Genomic DNA, 24,165 nt, shown 5'->3' on the forward strand with positions numbered 1-24,165 from the left:
GGCATTACTGTAAATTCAAGCTAAATCAATAGCATAATCGTAAATTAAAGAAAAATCGATGGCATAATCATAAATTCAAGCAAAATCGATGGCATAATTGTAAATTCAAGAAAATTGATGGCTTCACTGTAAATTCAAAGCATAATCGATGGCATAATCGTAACTTGTAGCATAATAGTAAATTCAAGCAAAATTAATGGCATCACTGTAAATTGAAGCAAAATCGATGCATGATCGTAAATTCAAGAAAAATCAATGGGATAATCGTAAATTCAAGCAAAATCAATGGCATAATCGTAAATTCAAGCAAAATGAATCACTGTAAATTCAAGAAAAATCGATGCATAATCGTAAAGCAAAAATCAATGGCATAATTGTAAATTCAAGCAAAATCAATTGCATCACTGTAAATTCCAACAAAATCGATGGCATCACTGTAAATTATAGCAAAATTGATGGCATAATCGTGAATTCAAGCAAAAGAAATTGCATACCCGTTAATGCAAGCAAAATCGATGGCATTAGTGTAAATTCAAGAAAAATCAATGACATAATCATAAATTCAAGAAATATCGATGACATAATCGTAAATTCAAGAAAAATCGATAGCAAAATCTTAAATTCAAGCAAAACGATGGCATCACTATAAATTCAAGCATAATTGATGGCATAATCATAAATTGAAGCAAAATCGATGGCATAACCGTAAATTCAAGCAAAATCAATGGCATAATCGTAAATTCAAGAAAAATCTATGGCATCACTATAAATTCAAACAAAATCGATGGCATAATCATAAATTCAAGCATAATCGTAAATTCAAGCAAAATCAATAGCGTCACTGTAAATTCAAGCAAAATCAATGGCATAAGCATAAATTCAAGCAATCCTTAAACACGTGAATGTCTTTGTATTTTTCTTGCTGAGACATTTTTGTCATAATTTTTTTTGGTGACACCAAAAGCTACAACTTCACTTGGTAAGTTAACATGCAACCATGGCATGAATGCATCCTTACTTCATTTAAAATACTATAAAATGTCATTGGTTAATTCAAACATTAATAATTAAAATTATTAATTAAATGATGATAATATAATAAATTTATTTTTTTTATATTCAAAAAATTAAAATTAAAATTAAAATTAAAATTAAAATCATATAATAAATTCTATTTTTATGAAATATAACTACCTATATTATCTTTCCTTAATCCTAAAAATAAAATTTAAAAAAAAAAAAAAAAAACCAACTGGCACGCGTGAGCTTGTGCCAAGGAGCTAGTAATGAATAAATAAAAAGTCATAATAACGGTTTTAGCAATTGTGCGTGGGTTGGGCCTTTTTATTTTTTTATTTTTTGGGTTACAAGGCAGGCCTTCGACAGAAAAGGAAAAAAACGCTAACAAGGCACAGCCCTACTTTGGGCTCTCCCTAGTTCATCATCCAGCAGCAAGCTTGAGAGGGGGATAGGATAGGAGCAGACTCGTAGTTATGAAACCCAGTAACTCATACGCCAAGTTCGCAAGGTGATCAGCTGCTCTGTTTAGCCTTAAGTGCATCTACGCTTCGCAAAAACACACTGAAAGAATAAGAAAAAACAAAAACAAAAATACGAGTCCTTCTTTGGCGGCTGCGAACAAAGTGGAGCCAGAGTTTGACAACAATGGCTGCTTGTCTGCAACTCAACGCTAAACCCTTCAGCCCCCTTCTCTCTCCTAACCCCGTTTCCACACGCACCCGGAAATTGGGTAGGATCAGCTGCTCCGCAGCCTCGCCTTCCAAACGCCACACCATCACTTTGCTTCCTGGCGATGGCATTGGCCCCGAAGTCATCTCCGTCGCCAGGAACGTTCTCAACCTCGCCGCCTCTATCGAAGGTTTCTTCAATTCCGTTTCTTTTATTTATTTGTTCATTTTAAGTTCGATCTTGCTTGTTTGGTTTCCGAGAAAGGACAGGAAAATAGAAACGGAAAAGGAAGGCCGTACTTGGATTTTCATTACGTATTTTTTGGGTTCTCTTTAGTTCCTCTGTGTTTAAAGTCCCTTACTTTCCCAACATTTCTCACTGAGTACGTTAGTGCTTATAGTTTTCAGAGTTATTGTTTAACAATAAAGCGTCTCTGTGTGTAATCAAGTAACTTTTGCTGGGGATTTGGTATTTATTTACTGTTTGCTATTTATATAACTGAATATATTTGTATAATTAGGGATTGAGTTCAAGTATCAAGAAGTTCCTGTGGGCGGAGCTGCATTGGATTTGACCGGAGTTCCATTACCGGAAGAGACCCTTTTGGCTGCTCAGCAATCTGATGCAGTTCTGCTTGGAGCAATTGGGGGGTAGATCTCACAATTCCTTTCTCATTACTTATTTTTTCAGTATGCCGACATTTGCAAGTGGTGTAATTTTACTTAATTAGATTATTGGTTTTCAAGGTACAAATGGGACAAAAACGAAAAGCATTTGAAACCAGAAACTGGGTTACTTAAGCTTCGAGAAGGTCTTAAAGTATTTGCGAATTTGAGGCCTGCAACTGTTTTACCGCAGGTAATATCTGTTTTAATGCAAATGATTCAGAATTTGGTTTAAAGTACTTTTTTCGCTTTTCCTCTTAGTTGTTAGTTCTTAATTTAAATGCGCCTTGGTACATTAGGATTGTGTTCAGAACATCAAACTGCAAGTGATTGCATTGAAAAGTGGTGTTTGACCCATATGAATTTTGATGTTTTTGTATGTAATGTAATGATAATTGAGTAACTAAAGTGTACATAATTGATTTATTCTCTTAAAACCAATGTATCTTCATTTCAAACTGTCTATGAAAAGTGTCTCATTTTATGGTATTTGCTCTTTCAGTTGGTGGATGCTTCAACTTTGAAGAGAGAGGTTGCTGAAGGGGTGGACCTTATGGTTGTAAGAGAGCTAACTGGAGGTTAGTATACAAGACTCGAATAGTAATCAATCAAATGAACTTTCTTGTGTTGGTTTTTCCCCACTTGAATGAACTATTTGATTCTTTTTTTGTTGTTGCTGGGAGTAGGTATATATTTTGGAAAGCCAAGGGGTTTTGGCACCAATGAAAACGGAGAGGAGATTGGCTTCAATACGGAGGTGTATGCCGCCTATGAGGTTGTTTTCTGATTTCTCCGAGAGTTCCACATTAAATTCTTGAACACTCAAAGAATTTATCTCTATACCCCACCCAGAAAAGTTATTGAAACTACCATTTTATCCTATACTCTTCAAAAAGCTAAAAGGTCAAAAGATTGGTGGCTGGTCACTAGTGCATAGCCTCGACCATGGCTAGAGGGACAGGGGGGGAAAATATTTTTCAAGAAAAAAGAGTTCCCTTGTTTTTTGGGGGTAAAACTACAGCCTGTAAAATCAGGATGTAATTTTACCCGAAAAAGAAATGGTGGGGTATAGAGATCATTTTACCCAAAAAAGAGCAATTTTCTGGGTTTAAACAGAGTCACTCTTATATCCTTTTATCTCTAATTCAAGCCTGTAGACTTTTCCTTGTAATATTAGTGGACTGATTTAGTCAGGAACAACTGAAATTCGTAGTTGTTGTAAAAGTGTATTAAGGGGGATGCTTTTTTCTGTGAGAGTGAAAGTTTTGGTCTGCATTCAGAAAAATTAACTTCACTGTGACCAAGGATTAAGATATCGATATCAACAGATATGTCGGTGGTTCAGATTTATGGAAATATCAATAGATTTATTGATATCGTGAAAAACAAAAACTCACAAAAGTGTGCTTCGAAACATAGAAATTTCAAATGGAACTTGAGGATATGCGATAACAATCAATAATGCATTAATTAGGCACGTAAGTTTTATAAATAGTTTATCCATGCTAAAGGTAAAGAAAACTGGGAGAGGACCACCCATTTGGCTTACTGTTTGGCCTAATATTTTGTTTATATTTTATAATGGGTGGTGGGAGCTGGGTAAGGGGGTCTATAACATGAAACATAGTTTCTTGGTGTAAAACAAATATGCAAAATCCTTGTGAGTTTGTGTTGACTTTTCCCTGTGAAGAATTCACAAGCATTTTCAATTTATTGGGACTACTGGTAAATTACGACCAATATGGAACTTCTTAGTTGTAATGGGAACTTTAAAATTGCCAGGTCTGCTTTTAGTAAATTCTATTCAGAAGTTGTCTCGTTAGTTTTTCCTCCTTTTATAACTTTATAATTGCCAGGTCAGTGTTTCAATGGTTATTTAACATGGACAAATTTTCTTGGCAGATCGATCGCATTGCTCGTGTTGCATTTGAGACTGCTCGGAAGCGGAAGGGAAAGCTCTGCAGTGTTGATAAAGCAAATGTGTTGGAGGTACTTTTTGTTAGAAGAATTTTTTTTTTCTTTCTGCTCATTTCAATTTAAGGTTGTTTGGGAAAATTTTGAGAATTTGTTTAAGATTTTTCCCAAAGAGAAGCATCGAACATTTTGTTGTGTTTATAATGGCATTACATGCTATGAGACTAGCGAGCCTTCTCTTCAACATCCTGATGCATAACCAGTACGTTGATTGTGTCTGATCTCTCCCCTAGAGATTACAAGAAATTTGGCATCTTGTCAGCAAAGATGACATGGTTTCTACACATGTGCATTTATGATTTTGTGGGTTGAGTATTTCAGCTTAGTTTTTGGCTTGAGTTGTGAAAAGCATATAAAATACTCAGTTGTGCCTCTTCAGCACTGTTTCGGTACTGTAAATAAAATCCTTTCACTTGTAAAAGAAATTTATGGGTGTTTAACCTGGCTTCTATATGCAGATGATGCGTGACCCGTACACTTTAACCTTTTTTTAACCTGGATGTTTGTTGATTAAGCGGCACCAAATATTTCATAATGATACACCATATATGGTAGCATCTGTGACATGTCTCTCTCTGTATATTGGCATATGTGGTTGCAAAGGAGGCTAAATAAGTTCTTGTGCTAAATTCGTGCCAATCTTAAAACAATAAGTACCGGAGATATTAATTTATCTTATAATTATCAAATTACTGCTGAAAATGAGTAATCAAGCCAATGGCCTTTGGGCCTGATAACATCTCCTCCATCTTACAAAGGGTAAAGGGCGATGTCCATTTCCTTTTAGTTTGTGTGACTGAAATAAAAACGAAAGATAAATGATAATGAGTCTACCATGTGTTGCCCTCTTGTATCGTCTTCATTGATTGATCCAATCAAACGGATTATTGCCGTCAATCTGATCATAGCATTTCAAGAGTTACTAGCCAAGTATGCTAATTTTTGGGTCATAATGATCCATTGACACTGTGCAGGCTAAATTTGGATTACTACAAATGTTGCCTGTGATATTTTGGGAAAAAAATGCTAGCAAATATTGATAGGCTACTTGACAATATTGTTTCTGATGTATGCCTCTTTCTTTTTCTTCCGTGCAGGCATTCTTAAGATATAGTGTATGTTTATAATATTGATATATTTGATTCAATGGATATCCAGGCATCAATGTTTTGGAGGAAAAGAATCATGGCAATAGCCTTGGAATATCCTGACGTTGAACTCTCACACATGTATGTTGATAATGCTGCAATGCAGCTTGTTCGTGATCCAAAACAGGTTTGTCTAAGTCCTTTAGAATTATCCTCCTTTAATCCTAATAGGATCAAAAATATTGGACGAGAGGAACAAAATTCTAGAGCATCCTAAATGATAATTGCTAGTGTCATGATCTTTGCCAATGAAAATTTGCAGTTTGATACGATTGTAACAAACAACATATTTGGCGATATATTATCCGATGAGGCGTCAATGATTACTGGAAGTATTGGGATGCTTCCATCTGCTAGTCTTGGGGAATCGGTAATGCAAACTTTTGTCTCTCAGTGGTTCAAGTTAAGCTTTATATGTGTTAGGAATTTCCTTCTGATGGGGATTTCCAGCTGTGCCTTAGGGTAAGTTTGGATTCCTTTTTATCTGACTATATTAAAATTCCCGTTGGCACAGGGTCCTGGACTTTTTGAACCAATACATGGTTCTGCTCCTGATATTGCTGGACAGGTTGGTTTGCCTACATTATCAATTTTTTTCTCCTTGGAGTAACATGCCATTTAATGTGGAATATAACGGTATAAATGCAGGATAAAGCAAATCCATTAGCAACAATTCTCAGTGCTGCTATGCTTTTAAAGTACGGTCTAGGGGAAGAAAAAGCTGCCAAGAGAATTGAGGCTGCAGTTCTAGATACTTTGAATAAGGGGTTTCGAACGGGTGACATTTATTCGGCAGGAACTGTATGTACATTTTTTATTTCTCACTTTTTTATTTGATTCTCTTTGGTTGGAAAACGTGATACCACAAAATATTGCAATTTGCATCCTTGTTAAAAGTCTTTGAGTAAGTAATGCAACTTCTCATGTTGTAATATTTTAAGTCGATGGTTTAGCCTATCTTGATGTTTGGTTTGATCATCTTACAATTGGTTGAGAACCATTGATTTAACTATCCTGGTTGGTACACCAGCATGCCTTGAGTATGGTGTGCAATGGTTCCTTGAGGTGAGAAAGAAGGGAAAAAAGAAGTGAGAATAATGTATATTTTATTTAGTTATGGGCTATTTGAAAATTCAATTGAAATTCTTGAGTCTAAATTTGTTTTTCATATATTTGTACAGTAATAGTTGCCTATTTTTCAGTGTAAGCTTCTCCTATTTTGATTGATTGACCATTGATGGCTACTATTGGCTTTATACAGAAGTTGGTAGGGTGCAAAGAAATGGGTGAAGAGGTATTGAAGTCGGTAGATTCGCTAGTTCCTTCTCCAGTATGAAGTGATGCACGCATTGATCAGCACTGACAACAAGGGCTCAATATCGTGCAATGCATGATATCTGGAGTGAAGATGTCATTTTGGTCAGTTGAAAGCAAATCCAAAGATTTCATCCAGTATGATTTTCTTTTGTTCATAATTTGGAGGGCTTCTTGAGGTGAAATAAGACCATTTTTGTAACTGTCCCAGAGATTTTATTTAATTTTAACCTTTTGACTTAGAATTATGTCCTAGACATTATCCTTGTTTAAAATATGCATATCCATCAAGGGATTGTTGTAACTCGGAAACAGTGGTGCCTAGAGTGGAGATTGAAAGACATTACATTTTGAAGCTTGTAAGATCATTTCGTTCTCTTCCTGCTGAAGCTATTTATATTTTCCGTTTTGATCTAGGCGTCGGCAGCAGTTCGTGTGGCGTTTTCCCGACTGGCAATACATATAACTTTTTTTAAAATTTTTATTATCTCCTTTGATTAGTAATTTTACTAATTACTGGAAAACTATTTAAAGGATTCATTGTTTATCCATAATGAAATTTACTTTGGAAATGCTCCCACAGAAGAGCTGGTCGACTTTATCATGAGTTGAGGGTCATTTCCTAAAACTTAGACAAATTTTTTTAAACTTTTGGAGAGATGCTAACAAATACAAATGTTATGATTGACGTATAAGAATCCACCCTTTCACTTAGAAATAAATAAATCAAATGAAAAAGCCATTATTTCCTTAAACAAGTCAATTTTACATGCCAAGCTTAATCTTATTGGGCTTCATTTGATGCGGGCGTAGTGATTTTACTTGGCCTTTCTCAGGTTTAGGAGTTTGAACATGAGAACTTGCCATAATGTGTTGATTGGGGCATGTTTAGCGTGTTGTGGCTTTTTTTTTTCTTTGTCCACTTTGGACTTGTATATAAGTTATAAACACTATAAATAACTTCAAAAAATTAAGAGAATAAAGAATATATACAGAAAGGTATTGGGACAAAGAACCTAGGTATAAAGAAGAAGATGATGGTATTGATATTATTTGTGCTAGTTTTAGTGCAAGCTGACAAGGAAAACTCTCATTTTTCTCAATTCACCGCATCTCGTTTCCTTTCTGAAACTCCCTCTCGCTTGGACTCATCCCTTACACATGATGATTCTTTAAATTTCGTAATATTTTTAAAATTCTTGCTACTTTCAAAAGAAAAATTCATGGAGGTGTCACCTAAAAAACAGGGTCCTGAGAAACATGTTCCTCGTACTACTGTTGATGTTCCAACATGTACTCCTATAGTTGATCTTTATGTTACTAGGATTCCTAAGCCTACTTCTAAACCCAATTCTACTTTTATTTCTAAATATCCCACGCCTATGTATCGCATGCCTAAATATCCCGTGAAGGGTCCCCTTCGTCAGTATCCCATTCGTCAATATCGCATTCCCAAGTATGCCATTCCTAAGTATTCAATTTCTAAGTATCCCATACCTAAATACTCCATCCCTAAATATCCCACTAAGTATCACCTTCGTAAGTATCCCATTCCTAAATGTCCTATACCTAAGTACCCCATTCCTAAGTATCCCACTCATAAATATCCCATCCCTAAGCATAAATCATGAGTTAATGGGGTAAAATTCAGTGAAAAAATGACATCAACTTGCAGTAGTTTCATATTCAAATTTTCATGGCACAGTGTGAAAAAACTATAAGTGTAGAATTGATTACATAGAATCAATAAAAATGAATTTTGAATAGTGTAGTATTTGTCGATCTTCTCCTAAAAATCAGTGCACAAATGCAATGTAATTTATCTATAAAGAACATAGTTTATCTTTTGACCTAAAAAAAAAAAGAACATAGTTTATCTAATGAATGTAATTGCATATTTCTCCCTTCACCATGGAATTATGTGTTAAACATTCATATTCATGCAAATTGGATATGAAAGTTGCATTTCAATACTGCATTTTTGTACTTCCACAGTTTTATGTTTGGAGTGCAAAGAGCTCTTTCATACTTAATATAAATAGTTTCTTCCAATTGATCTGTAAATTAGTGGTCTCATGTTCGAATTTTCATAGCACCTTGTCAATATTTGTGTGAGAAAACTCTCCCTCCCTCTTTCTAACTTTGACCCAAAAAAAAGAAGCATATTTATTCGAAAATAGCCAAATCTTTTGATATTGTGTATGTAAAATAAAATGGAGTCAACGCAAAAGGCACATTTGAATTATGAAAAGAACTTCAATTTAGTATCAGACCAAGATTAGTTTGTAAAATACATGCACTTTTGAATTACAGGGTAAACTTCAATTGTATCAAATCTAGACATTCTTTGAATGTCAAACTCAAAGGTTAAAAGTGGTTTCAATGTACATCTCCTGTCACTTTAACTTCTTCTATCAAATATCATGCCGACACTTTATAAAAGTAAGAACTACATAAAACTCGGGATTTTTACATGGAGAATAATTTTTATTAGTTAAATATAAAAGGATATGAAGGCGTATTCCAACTTTGCAATTAATTTCCCGTAATTTAGAGTAGATTAAAATAGAATATAGTTTGTATAAAAAAGAATATAAATAATATTAAAATTAATTAAGCAAAGAAGGATAATAAAAAAAATTTATAAGGTAAAAAAAAACTAGCTCTAAACTTTTGGAAAAAAACATTTAATTTTACATGTTACACATTAAAAAAATCTAAGAAAAAATCTATATAGATTGGACTCCAGACTACATATACAGATAGAGCGCCAGCCCAAAAATCTCCCGCTAAACTGAAGACTCTGTCATCTCTATTACTTCCATGTCACCAAGTTCGAGCACGGCACATGCCGGAGCATCGCCAGGCGAGGTTTTCAGGTCGCAGCCGGCCATTATCTCCGGCGATCCCAGTGACTCCTCATATTCGTCGTCTTCCTCGATCTCCAACATCACGCAGGCCTTTCCTTTCTCTTCTGGAAACCCTAGAATCGAAGAGACCAGAGGCATCATGCTTCTCTACCGCGATGTCGCCGACGTCGTTTCCACCTCGTCCTCTCACCTCCCCGTAAGCTCATTTCCTTTCATTTCATTTCATTTCATCTTGACTGCCCGTTCCGTTGTGTCTTTCGATGTGCTAAGTAATGTTTCGGCCCTAAACTTAGTAAAATTAAAGTGTTAATATCAAATTTAAGGGAATGTTTTGCATTTTCAGTTCAATGAAAAAAATGCATGGAAATTGGTAGAATTGGGCGTTTACTGGATTTGTGTTCGTCAATTATGAAGCAAAATTTAAGGAAATTTTAACAGTAAATAAAATGTTTCTCAGCATCCAGTAATGTGGAGATGATTTGCGAAGAAAATGATAGGAAAATAGTTTAAGTAGCACTTATGTTAAAGTTTCTTTAACAATACAAAGCATATTCTTATCCTGTGAACTCCATATTGTGATGACTACAAAGAGCATTAAAAAGATCCCTTTCTAGGGAGGTTATTATTGAAAGAACCAAACTTGTTCCTTTCTAAGAATTTATTTTTTTGGCTAGTCAAAGTCTAAATTGATTTTCCAATTGTTCAAGAGGTGTTGAACTTCGGTAACTTCTTCCAACAAATTTATTGTTCCAGAGTCTTTAAAAATGTCGAAGTTTGTTAGATGTAATTGAAGAACCTGGGGTAGCAAAAACGACAATGCAAGATTGATGTGGATGTCCACTTTATGCAGGTTGGAAGGAAGCCACTTGTTTGTGTGCTTGGAGTGCCGAATCACATGACATATGCAGACTTTTGCCAGTTTTGTGGTTCATTCATTCAGCATATTTTGGAGATGCGGATTGTCAGGTTTCATCTTTGAAAATATTGTCATTTCTGGTCCTGTATTTCCTTTTGTTGTGTTGTTGAATTTAATCTTGATTTTATTTTCTTGTTTGTGGTTTAGGAATGATGGAATGGAAGATCGTTACAGCATTTTGATTAGGTTTGATAGTCAGGACTCCACAGATGATTTTTACAAGCATTTCAATGGAAGCCGATTTTCGTCGCTTGAGGTTTTCTCCACTAACTCCATACTCCATACCTATAGACATTAGATACATAGACGCTTGACTTGGGAGGACTTGTACAAATTTTCAACAGTTACAACAGTTTTAAGCTTTTATTGTTGTTGTCCTATTTATTATCTGGGATTTAATATAGGTGGAGGCTTGTCGCATTCTCTTCACGGTAGATGTTCAATACACTGGTTCAATAGAACATGCACAGGCATCATCGGGAAGCTCAACTGAGCAGCCATCATGTCCAGTCTGTCTTGGTATGCACTTATCTATGTGAAAATATAAGTTGTATATTTATGGTTTACTTTTTGTTTTTCCTTGTGTCTTTAATGTTTGGGGATTTCTTACTTAACCTTATTTTACAGAGAGACTAGACCAAGATATGGGTGGAATTCTCACGACTATCTGCAATCATTCTTTCCATTGTTCTTGCATTTCAAAATGGACGGATTCTTCTTGTCCTGTAAGTAATTTTTGCAAGTGTTTCAACTTTTTTCTCCCTTTAGGTTTGTGCATACGTGTATATGTGTGTGAACAGGCATAAATGCATGTACAAGACCATGTTCAGAAGTTAGCGCACTAAATTGATTGGACTCCTTGTTTTTTTCCTTCCCTCTCCCTAGGATGCTCTATCACATGCTTGTTTATAATATTGTGAGACTCGGGCACCACCCTATGTACAAAGTGATGGAACTCAATCAAAGTGATTGGACACTAGCATTGTGTTTGATTCATGGAAGTGGAGAAAGATGTCTGTATCCAAATCTCCTCTCCCAGGGTAGTTGGACCAACGCTAGGTCACCTGTTGCAATTAGTTGTTTCTACAAAAGGACTGTAATTGGTGAAAATTTAATCTATGGATCTTAAAGGGGTAGTTTCCAGCAGAAAATAGGACAATCTACTGATGTAGACAATAGTCCATCATATTGCTTTTGGATGAAACGGTTTCTATCTTCGAAGATAAATACGTTTTTTTCCTTTCTTTTTCTGCACAGCAGTGTACTGTAGTAGACATGACAGCCATGCTAATGGGAAAATTTGTCTTTGTATCAGTGCCTCCGTAATTTGACTATCTTTTTTCTGGTCATCTACCCTCTTCAACCCTCTTTACTGTGGTTTTAAAAATAAAAAAATAAAAAAAAACTTAGAGCTGCCCACCCTGATTTCACATCTAGAATTGCTTTTGTTGCATCAGACCGTGAACAATCAAGGAAAAAATCAATTAAGTAATATAGTAGGAAAGTTATGACATACAAACTTGAATTTCAAGGTCATGCATGAATTCTTTGGGAGTTTATCCGTTTATATCACAATATCAATTTTCCACCTGTGCTGGGTGTTTATTCCCCACTTATGGTTTAGCCCTCTTATTATTGATAAATGATTAAGCAAGAAGTGCAGAGGGGATGGAGGCCAAGTACATGGTTACAAAGAATCATTCACAAAAATCAAAGGGGAGACTAGTGACAGTAAAAGAGAGCAAAACATGAACGAAAGGAAAACATGACACTAAGACCCTATAAGTCAAAGTTTGAATGGAGCTTAAAAAGAATCCAAAGCCATGATAGAGCAGTTAAAGCCAAAAAAAGAAAGCACGTTAAGGAAACTCTCATATTCTAATTCATTGTCATAATACCTAGTATAAATTTTCTCATTTGTGATAAATAAAACGTACAAATGTGCTTATTGACGGAATACATCTAAGTTCTTTGAATGCGTAAGAGGTGGTGAACCTAGGTTACCAGTTCTCTTTGGTCAACCTGTGGTTAAGCTGCAGTATATGATTTGGCTACAGCTTTTGTTCTTCAAATTTGTTACATTCATTTTCCTGCTAGCGTTAGCTAGGTTGCGGCTAAAGAGTTGCAAATGACTTGCAAGGTAGGTCCTTAATATTCATTGACTTGTCTACCGCATGTTATGTCAGGTATGTCGATATTGTCAGCAGCAGCCTGAAAAGTCTAACTGTTTTGTTTGCCAAACTTCTGAGAATTTGTGGATGTGTGTTATCTGTGGCTTTGTTGGCTGTGGGAGGTATATTATTTTCCATGAGACCATCTAATTCTTATTTTTCTTATCACTTTTGGAGGAAAAAAAATCTCTCCCTCTCTCTGTATGTATCTTTATCTTACTCTGTTGCATACTCTGCAATATTTGGTGTAGGTATAAAGAAGGACATGCCATAAGACATTGGAAAGATACAGAACATTGTTATTCTCTTGAATTGGAAACGCAGCGTGTGTGGGATTATGCTGGAGACAATTATGTTCACCGCCTAATTCAATCTAAAACTGATGGGAAATTGGTTGAATTGAATTCACCGTATAATGAGTGTGGAAGCTGCGAATGTGTAGATTCTGGATTCAGTGAGGCCCTTTTGAACAGTAAAGTAGAAGCGGTAATAAGTTTACCCCTCATGTCACTTGATACAGACAGTAACATTGCTATTATGTTCTTTGTAGTTTGCATTTCTCACATTTTGTAACATTATCTGCAGATTGTTAATGAGTACAATGAACTGCTTGCTACTCAACTTGAGAACCAAAAAGTGGTAAGATCATTCTTCTTATTGCTTGCTGAAATAGTTTACTATTTAAACTTGTTTAAGCTTGACATGTAATGTTACATTACCCGTAATTGATATGTGGATTGCAGTATTTTGAATTGTTACTGCAAGAAGTTAAAGAAGAAACTGAAAGAGAAATTTCTAATGCTGTTGAGAAGGCTGTACCGCTAAAGAAAATGCAGGCCAAGCTGGACAGATGTGTAAAAGAGAAGAAATTTCTTGATGATGTAAGTGTTAACTCTTGTGCTTCTAGAGTAGCTGGTTGAGAAACTCATGTCCTTCTAATTGGGCCACACTTTAGAGTTTGGTATGAGTTATCACCTAGCCAGTAACTATCTAAAGATCTTTTTGCTTCTACATGCAGCTTAATGAAAACCTTTTAAAGAATCAGGAGATTTGGAAAGCAAAGATACTTGAAGCTGAAGAGAGGTATTGGTTTCTCCCTTTCTTTCTTGTTTTCTGAATTTTATTTTCTACATCATCCTAAGTTCATTGACTTGATGTGATAGTGAGTAATTTGACTTTTGATTTGTTTTTATGTTAACCTAAGTGGACACAGATCATCAACTTCAAGCTAATTTTTTCTCTTTGGATTTTATGCCTTATTGTCATCGATAAGGAACAAAAAACTTTCGCATGGTTGGATGTTCTACTGATTTGACTTCTATCACCAAGGTTTAAGATTATGGCAATATCAAAATGGAGACGTGGTAAATATTTGAGATGTATCCACTATTTGATGTCTGATCACTTAGGCTTTCTAGTTGCGGTGTACACATTTTTTTTGGCACTTGTTAAGAGCTTATATAGATTGTAATCCCTTGACCCACTCTTTAAGATTATGCAAATTTTTCCCTTGAAAAGTTGCTCTTTTTGTATCATACGAAAGTAGTCTATGCAACAATAAAAAAATAATTTATCATTAAAAAAAGAAGAAGATTTATTTATCATTTCCTCATTAAAATGAAATTACCATTTGCTCCTTGATTTGTTTTGTTTTGTTTTTAACGTTTATGAGAATCTTGTTGAACCATTTTGTAGATGTTGCAATATAGTGTAAATTTATTTGGTTGTTTTTCTGCTATTATTGCCTAACTGGTCCTAATTCTTGTACTTTTCAGGGAGAAAAAGACTTTGAAACTAAAGGATGATAAAATTAGCGACTTAGAAGAACAGGTGATATAAGATTGTCATTCTTCCTTTCCTTTCACAGAGAGGGAAAGAAATTTCATACTAGACAATTTTTAAAGCCTGATACCTTCGTATCTGGCGGGCCTTAATATTTAAGCATCTGTGTAAACTGAGGACTTCCTTTGTTAATTTACACCTTTTTGCAGCTTAGGAATTTGATGCTCTATCTTGAGACTGGGAAGACAATGGAGCAGACATCGATATCAAATGAAATAAAGGATGGCACTGCCTTTTCAGCATCGATAGAGTTGTCGCAGCCATCAAGTAGCAAATGATATTAAGGACACCAGTGTCTCTTCCAGAAGTTTTCAATTAATGTATGGAAGAGGGCTTAAAGACTAATAACAGGTGGAGGAGAAGCTAAGTTGAAGGATGGATGGTTCCCCTCTTGTACTGCTCCTTGAGCTGGTTCTGTTTCATCTCGGGTGCCTCTTTTTCTTTTTTCTCTGTTTTTTGTGGTTGCCAAGATGTGTATGGTAAGGGGGTTATGAGTTGCAAAATTATGGTAATGCTTGATGGTGATTGAGAATTTATGCATTCAAACCCCCCTAGGTGATAATGATGGATGGTAAAGGGGTGGATACTTGTAAAGATGCTCAAGGTTGTGTAAAAAATTTGTGTATATTCATATATCATCCAGGGTGGACTCCAAAGCTAGCAGTTGCACATCCCAAAAGAATTTTGCATTGCTACAGTATAAAAAGCTCTTGAGCAAAACATTTTAAATACCTAAACTACCTATTCCCGATTTTTCTTTCTTAGAGATGATATTGGGTGAAAGTAGTAAAATCAACTCTACATATTTTATTTTTCAAAAATTATTGCAACACCGTTTGATTCTTTGAATAACTTATATATATATATATATATATATATATACACATATATAAACTGGATAAGACTTTAATGTTTGGACTCCATGGAGTCCGGAACACTCACTTGGTGTTATTGTCCATCTCTTTTCACATGAAAAATGTTTTCTTTATACAAGTGACAGGGATATGAGGTTTCGAACACGCAACCCGGGCTTTAGGTAGGTATGAATTTTTTAACCATATTAGCTACCCACATGAAAAATGTTTAACTAAGAGATTTTTTTCAACGAGTTTAGCTTAGCGAAAAATGCTATAACTTGTAGATCAATGATTCTAAATTCGAACCCATAAACTCCCTCCTTCCTAACTCTGTCAAAAACAGACATTCGTCTTACTTCAGTTAGTTTAATAAGGTTGACTATATGAGCTGATAACTGTTACCGTTGAGTTTACCACCTGAACCTTCCAGATCTATCTGGCACTCTATGATCGTGTGACCAACCTCAGAGGATTTAGATCTTAAAACAGGTACATCTCCACTACGCAATCAATGTCAAATAAAGGTTCCTATGCCGACTGAAAAATGAAACACAAATAAATTTGGCATTTTCATAATATCCATCGTCCTCGCCCTTCCTTAATCCTGAGCATCATCATCATCATCTTGTCCCTCTGCTCCTTTCCAAATTATGGTATGATTTTTCATGTTTCTGTGCTTTGGCTTCAGCTTTCGACGTTATAGCTCTGGTCTGTTTGTCATTTCATCTCTTAATTTCCTTTGAGATTAACTATATCTGATTACATTTGTTATTGTTCTATGCAGTTTGGTTATTGTAGGGATTGGCATGATTAATGGGTAATTGTCAATTTTAATTCTTTTAATTTGTGAAAATTTTGTGGGTTGGTTGTTTTTGGTCTCATGGGAAATGGTGTTTCTTCAATTTCTTTGGATCAAATAGTGGAATTAAAGTTTCTTTTCGTTTCTTTCTATGGGTTTCCGGAATTATAGGATATCACTAATTTGTAGGACAGGCCCTCATTTTTGGGTGATTATAGCTTTCTTTATCCGTTCGTGGTTAATTTGCTTTCTTTCGGTTGTTTTCTTATTCCTTATTTAGCAAGTGGCCTTTTGGTTTTCTTGGGATTTTATCCTTGAGTTTGTAAATTCTAAGGAGGATACTGAAAGCTTCATTTCATACCATAGAATTGTTAGTTTTATGTAATTTCAAAACAGAAACTGTCGTAAAGAACCTAGTTTTGTTGGTATATGAGCGTTATCGGAATGGCTTCCTTGGCGGTAAGGGTGTCTTGATGGGGAGCTTGCATTTTCCTTTCCAGTTCATGAAAAGGGGGTGGGTGCACATGTGAGAAAGTCTCATGACACTCATTACTGTTTATTCAAGTGTTTAGAACAACGATATCGAGTTGTTTTAAACAGCATCTCTTGAGCTTTTATTATGAATATTCTTGTTCCAAGTTCCAATTTTCCCGTAGTCAGACTAAAACTTCTCGTATTGGCTTTTGTTGTAATCTCAGGTGGTGCTAGTCTATTCTCAATAAAGGAAATTACAGAATTATGATGGATTGTTTGCCGGACCAGTTAGTATGGGAGATCTTGAGCAGGGTTAAGAAAACCACTGATAGAAACTCTTTGTCTTTGGCGTGTAAACGCCTGCATGGATTGGATAATGAACAGAGACAATCTCTTCGGGTTGGTTGTGGATTAGACCCTGCAAATGAAGCTTTGACTTCTCTCTGCAGTAGGTTTTCCAACTTGACAAAGGTAGAGATAACTTACGCTGGTTGGATGTCCAAACTAGGAAAGCAGTTGGATGACGAAGGGCTTCTTATTCTTTCCAATTGCTGCCCTTCTATGGTTGATCTCACATTAAGCTACTGCACCTTCATCACTGATTTGGGCCTTGGTCACTTGTCTTCTTGCTCAAAACTTTCAGCTTTGAAGTTGAATTTCACAACAAGAATTACTGGCTGTGGCATATTATCTCTTGTTGCGGGCTGCAAAGTTCTCACTATCCTCCACCTTGTACGATGTCTAAATGTTAGCAGTTTTGAGTGGCTTGAATATCTTGGAAAGCTTGAAACTCTTGAAGATCTCTCAATTAAGAATTGTAGAGCTATTGGGGAGGGTGATTTGATTAAGCTAGGTTCTAGTTGGAAAAAACTAAAATGCTTGCAATTTGAGGTCGATGTGAATTACAGATATATGAAAGTTTATGATCGTTCAGCTGTGGATCGCTGGCAAAAGCAGTGGGTCGCATGTGAGAACATGGTGGAACTTAGCTTGGTAAATTGTATCATCAGCCCTGGGAGGGGGCTCGCTTGTGTGCTGGGGAAGTGCAAGAATTTGGAGAAGATTCACTTGGACAAGTGTGTTGGGGTAAGGGACTCTGATATCATAGGCTTAGCCCAAAAATCAAAAAACCTCCGCTCCATTTTCCTTCGAGTTCCATCGGATTTCTCACTTCCTCTTCTGATGAATAATCCACTGAGATTAACCGATGAATGTCTAAAAGCCGTGGCTCAGAACTGTTCGATGCTTGAATCTGTCAGGATATCGTATTCTGATGGGGATTTCCCTTCATTTTCCTCATTTACATTGGATGGAATCCTTAGTTTGATTCAGAAGTGCCCTTTGCGGGAACTTGCTTTCGACCAAGTGTATTCCTTTAACGATGTTGGAATGGAAGCTCTTTGCTTGGCTCAGTATCTTGAGACCTTGGAGCTGGTCAAATGCCAAGAGATAAGCGACGAGGGGCTGCAGCTTGTGGGGCAGTTTCCCCGGTTGTCCATTCTGCGTTTAATCAAGTGTTTAGGGGTTTCTGATGATGGGTTAAAGCCACTTGTAGGGTCATACAAATTGGAATTGTTGGCTGTGGAAGATTGTCCTCAAATTTCTGAAAGAGGAGTTCTGGGAGCTGCAAAGTCTGTATCTTTCAGACAAGACTTGTCATGGCTGTACTGAAAACTTGTGACTGGATCAGGTAAAAGCAGTATCAACGGCTTGTTTGGTTTCTGCAGCTTTTCATTTATCCAGCAGTTGTATTAGGTTTAGATGGCTTACTGTAAGTAAACTATTGTGTTGTGAATGTTATTTTTTTAATTTAATTCAATGATCTGTAAGAATAAATAATTGTATTGATTTATTTGCCTTCGCTGATGACCACATAATGAAATGGCAATTGTGAGGTTCATATTTATTTTTGCAAGCTTCTGATTCATTGAAACGGCTACAACAGTGCATGATAATGCTAATTTCATCTATAACAGGAGTTTTTGTCAATTGCTGTCAGTGTAATGTCCATTATAGACCTATTATAATAATAAATAAAAGAATTAATAATTCATTACTAATATCTGATCTCTCTTTTTAATTTTTTATGATCCTTTTCATTACAAAACCAATATATCAAGGATGATCCCTTACATTTTATGATTGAACAAAAAGAAATTTTGACGTTAACAACACGTGTATAAGGACATTGCTTGCCTCCTTCCGGGAAAGAAGACATTCTATACTTCCTACAAATAATAGTTTAACATATAAGCAAAAATAATTTATCATAATTACAAAAACAAAATTTTATGCATATATGTCAAACTGTGAGTAGTAACAAAGTAGTAGGGTTCTTACATGAACTACAATAACCAAGTGCGGATGTATTTGGGTTTTTTATAAACAAAGTGACTAATAAGGTTGTAAGAGCATTTTCACCCCAACAGCCTAGCCCAAGCAAAAGGCCCATAGGCCTCAAAAACCATTTTTAGTGCAGCAATTCGGGCAAATGGTGGGCTCCACCAAGTCTGGACAGGGCCTAAAGTAAGAATAGCCCGAGGTAATGACATTAGCGTTGATGTCATCAATGCAAATTTTTTTTAATTCAAAAAAAATTCTAAAAAATTCAGAAATATTTTTTTTTATACATACCTAGCAATTTTTTATTATTAATCTCATACATATAAATAAAATTAATCTCACATGAATAGTAATTATCCTTGAATTGTCATGGCAATAGATAGAAAGGCAAAATAAAAAAGAGTAGGGCAATCACTGTTCACATAAATAGTTTCTATCCTTACTTGCTCTTACCCTTTACTATGACACTATGAACAAAAATGCTCTAAAAAGACGCACACCTTGCCTTGACCAACTGACTAAGAGCACGTCCAGCGCGCATAGGAAACCAGGTGAAAGGCCCCCTGGGCGAGCCCGAGATGGCTCCAGCGCAAGGCCCGCAGCTCGGTTTCGTGGTGGGTCCCACAAGCCCGATCAAGCCCAAGGGCAAGTCTTGCCCGGGCTGAAGCCCGAGTTTGGTGACGTCACTTCCGAAGGCTCCAACGGGAATATGCCACGTGGCGCGTCCCGGACCCTCCAATGCAATTTTTTCCAGAAATCTGACGGCCTTGCTTTTTTTGGCTTAAAAAATTGCAAAAAAAATCGAAAAAAATTCAAATTTTTTTTTAAAAAATACCAAAAAATTCTGGATATTTTCCCTATAAATACCTAACAATTTTATTCACTTTCCACACCAAATCTTCATACAAACTCATCTCCTTCCAATATTTTTCACTTTCCACACCAAATTTCAATTGTATGATGAGTGAGTAGGTATTTCAATTGTATGATGAGTGGGATGTGAATTTTATAACAAATATGGACACGTGGCAACCGAAAATTTTATCCGAAAATTTTATTTGAAAATTTTATCCGAAAAATGTTATCTTAAATTTTAAGTGAAAATTTTATAATAAATAGTGACACATGACAACCGAAAATATAATCTAAAAAACTTATCAAAATTAATGGTTTAAAGTATAAAAAAATAGGAAATAAAGTACAATGAATAGTAATTGCCTTAGACTTGCCCTAGACTTTGCCCTCATGGGTGGAACCACAAGTGCAAATGCTGACACTATTCACATGAATAGTGGCAGCCCTTGCTTGCCCTTACCTTAAACTTAGCCCTTGTGGGTGGAGATGCTCTAAACCATATCTCCGTAATTTGCATTTTGTCGGTTAATGGTCCATACGAACTTAAACGTAAACGGGAATTCGACCACTCAGACAAGGACACGAATTAGTACCCGAATAAGACCCGCTCCTTGCCCGTTTCTCTCTCCCTCCCTTCCTCCCTCTCTCTCTCTCTCTCTCTCTCTCTCTCTCTCTAAACCAGACAAATACCATCTACTTTGGAAGCATAACGTTCAACTGAAAATTCCAGATGCCTGAGCTCAAAGTTGTCAAGCTGCTTAAGCCTCACGCAGCCTCATACGACGTCGCTTTCGTCCCCCTACATTCAAATTCCTTCGAATCAAATCATCATCCACCTCTCACTCATAATCACAAGCATCGGAATCAAATTTATTCCTCAATTATCACTTCGTCCCAATCTCCCCCTCTCCTCTCCCAGAAACCGACCAGCGGTTCTATTTTCCAAAAACAAAACGACGTGCAGAATCAAAATGCTTTCTCTCCACCTTCTCAAACCCCCAATATTCGCCGGAGCGCGAAGCACTCTCGCCCGGGCCAATGCGGGCACGCCACGTGCGTGCCTTAGCTTGGACGTGCCCACGGTCGATCAATCGAAGCCAGGGGTGGCGGTGGGGAGCCAGGAGGTGATGGAGGCGGAGGGGAGGGTTCTGGTGGGGACGTACAAAAGGCCGCCCGTGGTGTTGTACAGTGGCAAAGGATGTAAATTGTACGATCCTGAAGGGCGAGAGTATTTGGATTTGTATTCTGGGATTGCTGTGAACGCTCTTGGACACGGGGATCCTGATTGGATACGGGCTGTCACAGAGCAAGCCCGTACGCTCACCCACGTCAGCAACGCCTACTATTCCATCCCTCAGGTCACAATTGAATTTTTCACTGCAATTATATATCTACTGTCATTTTTTATATATATATTAAATAATAGGGCCAACCTGCAAATGACCTACTAGTGTAGTGATTTGGAGTATTTACTCCCTCAGGTAAGGTCCTGAGTTCGAGTCATAGCATCTGTATTGTGTGTGTGAGTTTAATACCCTATCGTCCCTTTTAATAGGAAAGATATTCAAAAAAAATAATAGGGCCAACCTGTATACATAGGTTAAGCTACTTGCACATAAGTTAACATCTTAGGAAAAAAAAAAAGGGGTGATATATACTAAAATAACTTCATATATTGTGTTTGGCAACTGAGAAAAATGTGGAGAAATGAATAAGATAGTTGGTTTAGCTGCAACAAAGAAAAAGGCTACATTTTGTTTATACAAAACACAATATACAATATAAAGTAGAGATTAAAACAAGCCGTACTTGAAGCGGGCTCGGGCTCGGGTCGTGCTTGAAGCTGGCTTGGGCCAAGTCAGGCTCATGTCAGGCCACAGGCCAATCCGATCTTTTGGACTTCATTTTTTGATTCCAGCCCGGCTCAAGCTTTCGTGCCATGCTAAGCACGGCTCATTAACATTCGTGCTTGTGCCATGCCATGCCTTATTTAAACGGACTGGACTCTTGCCGTGCTGGACCTGCCTGTCCCATTTGACACACATAGTAGATATCGCTTTGTCCTAAAAAAAAAAAAGGGGAGCCAGCCAGAGGACACTTTCAATGACAGACGCTTTTGCTTTTATGTGCTGTTGAAGCTGGTTTCAGTACCATCGCTTGTAAATGTATTTTTATTCCTCGTGAAATTTGCTCACGAATATGGCAGTTGTTCTTACTTTAGGTGGAGCTAGCAAAACGTTTGGTGGCTTGCTCCTTTGCTGATCGTATCTTTTTCTCCAACTCTGGCACAGAAGCAAATGAAGCTGCCATAAAATTTGCAAGAAAGTTTCAAAGATTCTCATTTCCTGAAAAGAAAGAGCCTGCAACAGAATTCATTTCTTTCACCAACAGCTTCCATGGGAGAACGATGGGGGCCGTTGCTTTGACGAGTAAGGAGCATTATCGGTCGCCATTTGAGCCTGTCATGCCTGGAGTTACTTTCTTGGAGTATGGCGATATACAAGCTGCAACCAAACTAATTCATTCTGGCAAAATTGCTGCTGTGTTTCTTGAACCTCTCCAGGGCGAAGGTGGCATACTTAGCGCAACTAAAGAATTCTTGCAATCCTTGCGTGGTGCTTGTGATGATTCGGGGTCGCTACTGGCCTTTGATGAGGTAGGAACTTCACTGGAAAATTTCAGCTTGTCTCAATAATCATTTATGTTGGTGCTTGGAGAAACTGGTACTTGTGAATATGTGAAGCTAGTTTTCAGTCCCAAAAAACATGTCTAACTTAACTTCACTTTCTGATGAAGATTGCTATGGAAATTGTTGTTTATTTATATTTTCGAAATTAGTTTCTGATATATCATATATGTATACTTTTGGGGATACTTAGTTTTGTGATATATCCTATCCTATTCTGATTCTGAAAAGCTCCTTATGATGTTTTAACTACTCCCAGGTTCAATGCGGCTTAGGCCGAACTGGTTATCTCTGGGCACATGAAGCTTATGGTGTATTCCCAGACATAATGACGCTGGCCAAGCCTCTTGCAGGAGGGCTCCCCATAGGAGCTGTTTTAGTTACAGAAAAAGTCGCTGCTTCAATAAAATATGGAGAACATGGAAGCACATTTGCTGGAGGGCCGCTTATATGCAATGCCGCCCTTTCTGTTTTGAACAAAATCTCAAAGACCGAGTTTCTATCCAGCGTCACAAACAAAGGTCAGTACTTCAAAGAATTGTTAACAAAGAAGCTGGGAAAAAATCCACACGTGAGAGAAGTACGTGGTTCAGGACTTATCGTTGGTGTAGAGCTAGATGTTTCTGCTTCACCACTCGTCGATGCCTGTCGAAATTTGGGTCTTCTAATAATAACAGCAGGAAAAGGAAATGTTCTCAGGCTTGTGCCCCCTTTGATTATCTCAAAGCAAGAATTGGAGCATGCAGCTGAGGTATTGCTTGAATGTTTGCCGGTCCTTGATGGCTCTAATTGAAGTTCAAGTACCTATAACCATTTAGCTTCATGTATTTTTTGGTCGAAAATTTAGCTTCATATATGACATGTACGTTATTGCTGGGTTTTATGTTAGCTCAGTTTGTGCATGTCTCTGTTTTGCGCAGTCCGATCGTTAAGCTATCAATTGCATCTTTATATACATAGAGCTATATGTAATGGTTATTATGGTGGTAGGTATTCTCATGAGGATTTACATCTTAGCTGTTAGATTTGATATGGATGGACCCATCTCTTTGATTCTTATTTGTGAAAAACTAGTTCATAAGTACATAGTAATTACAAGCATGAACATTGATATGATCAAATAGTCCCATAACACTACTAGAAAGACAAACACAACAAGACACAGATGCAAGCCACAACCCTAATTCAGCACATCAGCTCCTCCCTGCACAGGACCTGAAAGTCATCACTTGAGATTGTAGCTTATTGAGGTGAGTAAAACTCACCCCTTGGCTAGGTTTGAAAATCAGTGGAATTAATAGTAATATTCGTATTGAATATATAGTTTATACATATACCAACTGTAAATAACAATGATTGCTTATGATACATAATCAATAATTAACTAAACAAACAGGGGGAGTTTCTATATCCACACGTATGTTGCTACATGATTGAATTTCATTAGAACTTCTCTATCTATGCAAGAGGCTTGTAGTTGTTTAAGTAGTTAAGAGTAGTTACCTATATGCATTTGAATTGATGCTGTCCAATTCCCCTTTCCCTAAAATTAGGGATGGCAA

The 24,165-nt window shown here is 36.7% G+C and overlaps 4 protein-coding genes across 8 annotated transcripts; all 4 read left to right on the forward strand.

The window, feature by feature from the left end:
* The first annotated feature begins 1,409 nt into the window (after window positions 1–1,409).
* On the forward strand, window positions 1,410–7,200 carry LOC117622504 (3-isopropylmalate dehydrogenase 2, chloroplastic-like). Its single transcript, XM_034353195.1, has 11 exons — window positions 1,410–1,879; window positions 2,210–2,339; window positions 2,436–2,547; window positions 2,857–2,932; window positions 3,041–3,129; window positions 4,257–4,343; window positions 5,487–5,603; window positions 5,739–5,846; window positions 5,991–6,044; window positions 6,125–6,277; window positions 6,738–7,200. Exons 1-11 carry the CDS (start codon window positions 1,666–1,668, stop codon window positions 6,810–6,812), a joined length of 1,215 nt encoding a protein of 404 aa, XP_034209086.1. The 5' UTR covers window positions 1,410–1,665; the 3' UTR covers window positions 6,813–7,200.
* A 2,346-nt stretch (window positions 7,201–9,546) lies between these two features.
* LOC117623086 (BRAP2 RING ZnF UBP domain-containing protein 2) lies at window positions 9,547–15,318 on the forward strand. Its single transcript, XM_034353941.1, has 12 exons — window positions 9,547–9,856; window positions 10,511–10,626; window positions 10,724–10,832; window positions 10,981–11,095; window positions 11,204–11,301; window positions 12,763–12,869; window positions 12,999–13,233; window positions 13,333–13,386; window positions 13,491–13,628; window positions 13,766–13,830; window positions 14,523–14,577; window positions 14,739–15,318. The coding sequence occupies exons 1-12, from the start codon at window positions 9,614–9,616 to the stop codon at window positions 14,865–14,867; spliced, it is 1,464 nt and encodes a 487-aa protein (XP_034209832.1). The 5' UTR covers window positions 9,547–9,613; the 3' UTR covers window positions 14,868–15,318.
* A 540-nt stretch (window positions 15,319–15,858) lies between these two features.
* Window positions 15,859–18,625, forward strand: LOC117622897 (F-box/LRR-repeat protein 14). Of its 5 annotated transcripts, XM_034353701.1 has the most exons (3): window positions 15,859–16,099; window positions 16,231–16,263; window positions 16,944–18,625. In XM_034353701.1, exon 3 carries the CDS (start codon window positions 16,984–16,986, stop codon window positions 18,388–18,390), a length of 1,407 nt encoding a protein of 468 aa, XP_034209592.1. In that variant the 5' UTR covers window positions 15,859–16,099; window positions 16,231–16,263; window positions 16,944–16,983; the 3' UTR covers window positions 18,391–18,625. The 5 variants fall into 5 exon arrangements, with proteins under 5 accessions (XP_034209592.1, XP_034209589.1, XP_034209590.1 ...); XM_034353698.1 differs by having other exon boundaries at window positions 15,859–16,771; XM_034353699.1 differs by having other exon boundaries at window positions 15,859–16,759.
* A 1,927-nt stretch (window positions 18,626–20,552) lies between these two features.
* LOC117622115 (acetylornithine aminotransferase, mitochondrial) lies at window positions 20,553–23,548 on the forward strand. The gene is made up of 3 exons (XM_034352665.1): window positions 20,553–21,275; window positions 22,139–22,573; window positions 22,863–23,548. Exons 1-3 carry the CDS (start codon window positions 20,889–20,891, stop codon window positions 23,394–23,396), a joined length of 1,356 nt encoding a protein of 451 aa, XP_034208556.1. The 5' UTR covers window positions 20,553–20,888; the 3' UTR covers window positions 23,397–23,548.
* The last annotated feature ends 617 nt before the right edge of the window (window positions 23,549–24,165 follow it).

The sequence above is a fragment of the Prunus dulcis genome, chromosome 3 (assembly GCF_902201215.1).
Source record: "Prunus dulcis chromosome 3, ALMONDv2, whole genome shotgun sequence".
Classification (NCBI taxonomy): domain Eukaryota; kingdom Viridiplantae; phylum Streptophyta; class Magnoliopsida; order Rosales; family Rosaceae; genus Prunus; species Prunus dulcis.

Excerpts from the sequence above, each read along its gene's own strand:
- LOC117622504 (XM_034353195.1), top strand. The coding sequence starts at position 1,666 with ATGGCTGCTTGTCTGCAACTCAACGCTAAACCCTTCAGCCCCCTTCTC. Across the intron at positions 2,933-3,040 it reads TGTAAGAGAGCTAACTGGAG|GTATATATTTTGGAAAGCCA; the intron begins GTTAGTATACAA and ends TGCTGGGAGTAG. Across the intron at positions 4,344-5,486 it reads ATAAAGCAAATGTGTTGGAG|GCATCAATGTTTTGGAGGAA; the intron begins GTACTTTTTGTT and ends ATGGATATCCAG.
- LOC117623086 (XM_034353941.1), top strand. The coding sequence starts at position 9,614 with ATGTCACCAAGTTCGAGCACGGCACATGCCGGAGCATCGCCAGGCGAG. Across the intron at positions 11,302-12,762 it reads GGACGGATTCTTCTTGTCCT|GTATGTCGATATTGTCAGCA; the intron begins GTAAGTAATTTT and ends ATGTTATGTCAG. Across the intron at positions 12,870-12,998 it reads GGCTTTGTTGGCTGTGGGAG|GTATAAAGAAGGACATGCCA; the intron begins GTATATTATTTT and ends TATTTGGTGTAG.
- LOC117622897 (XM_034353698.1), top strand. The coding sequence starts at position 16,984 with ATGATGGATTGTTTGCCGGACCAGTTAGTATGGGAGATCTTGAGCAGG.
- LOC117622115 (XM_034352665.1), top strand. The coding sequence starts at position 20,889 with ATGCTTTCTCTCCACCTTCTCAAACCCCCAATATTCGCCGGAGCGCGA. Across the intron at positions 21,276-22,138 it reads CCTACTATTCCATCCCTCAG|GTGGAGCTAGCAAAACGTTT; the intron begins GTCACAATTGAA and ends TTCTTACTTTAG. Across the intron at positions 22,574-22,862 it reads CGCTACTGGCCTTTGATGAG|GTTCAATGCGGCTTAGGCCG; the intron begins GTAGGAACTTCA and ends AACTACTCCCAG.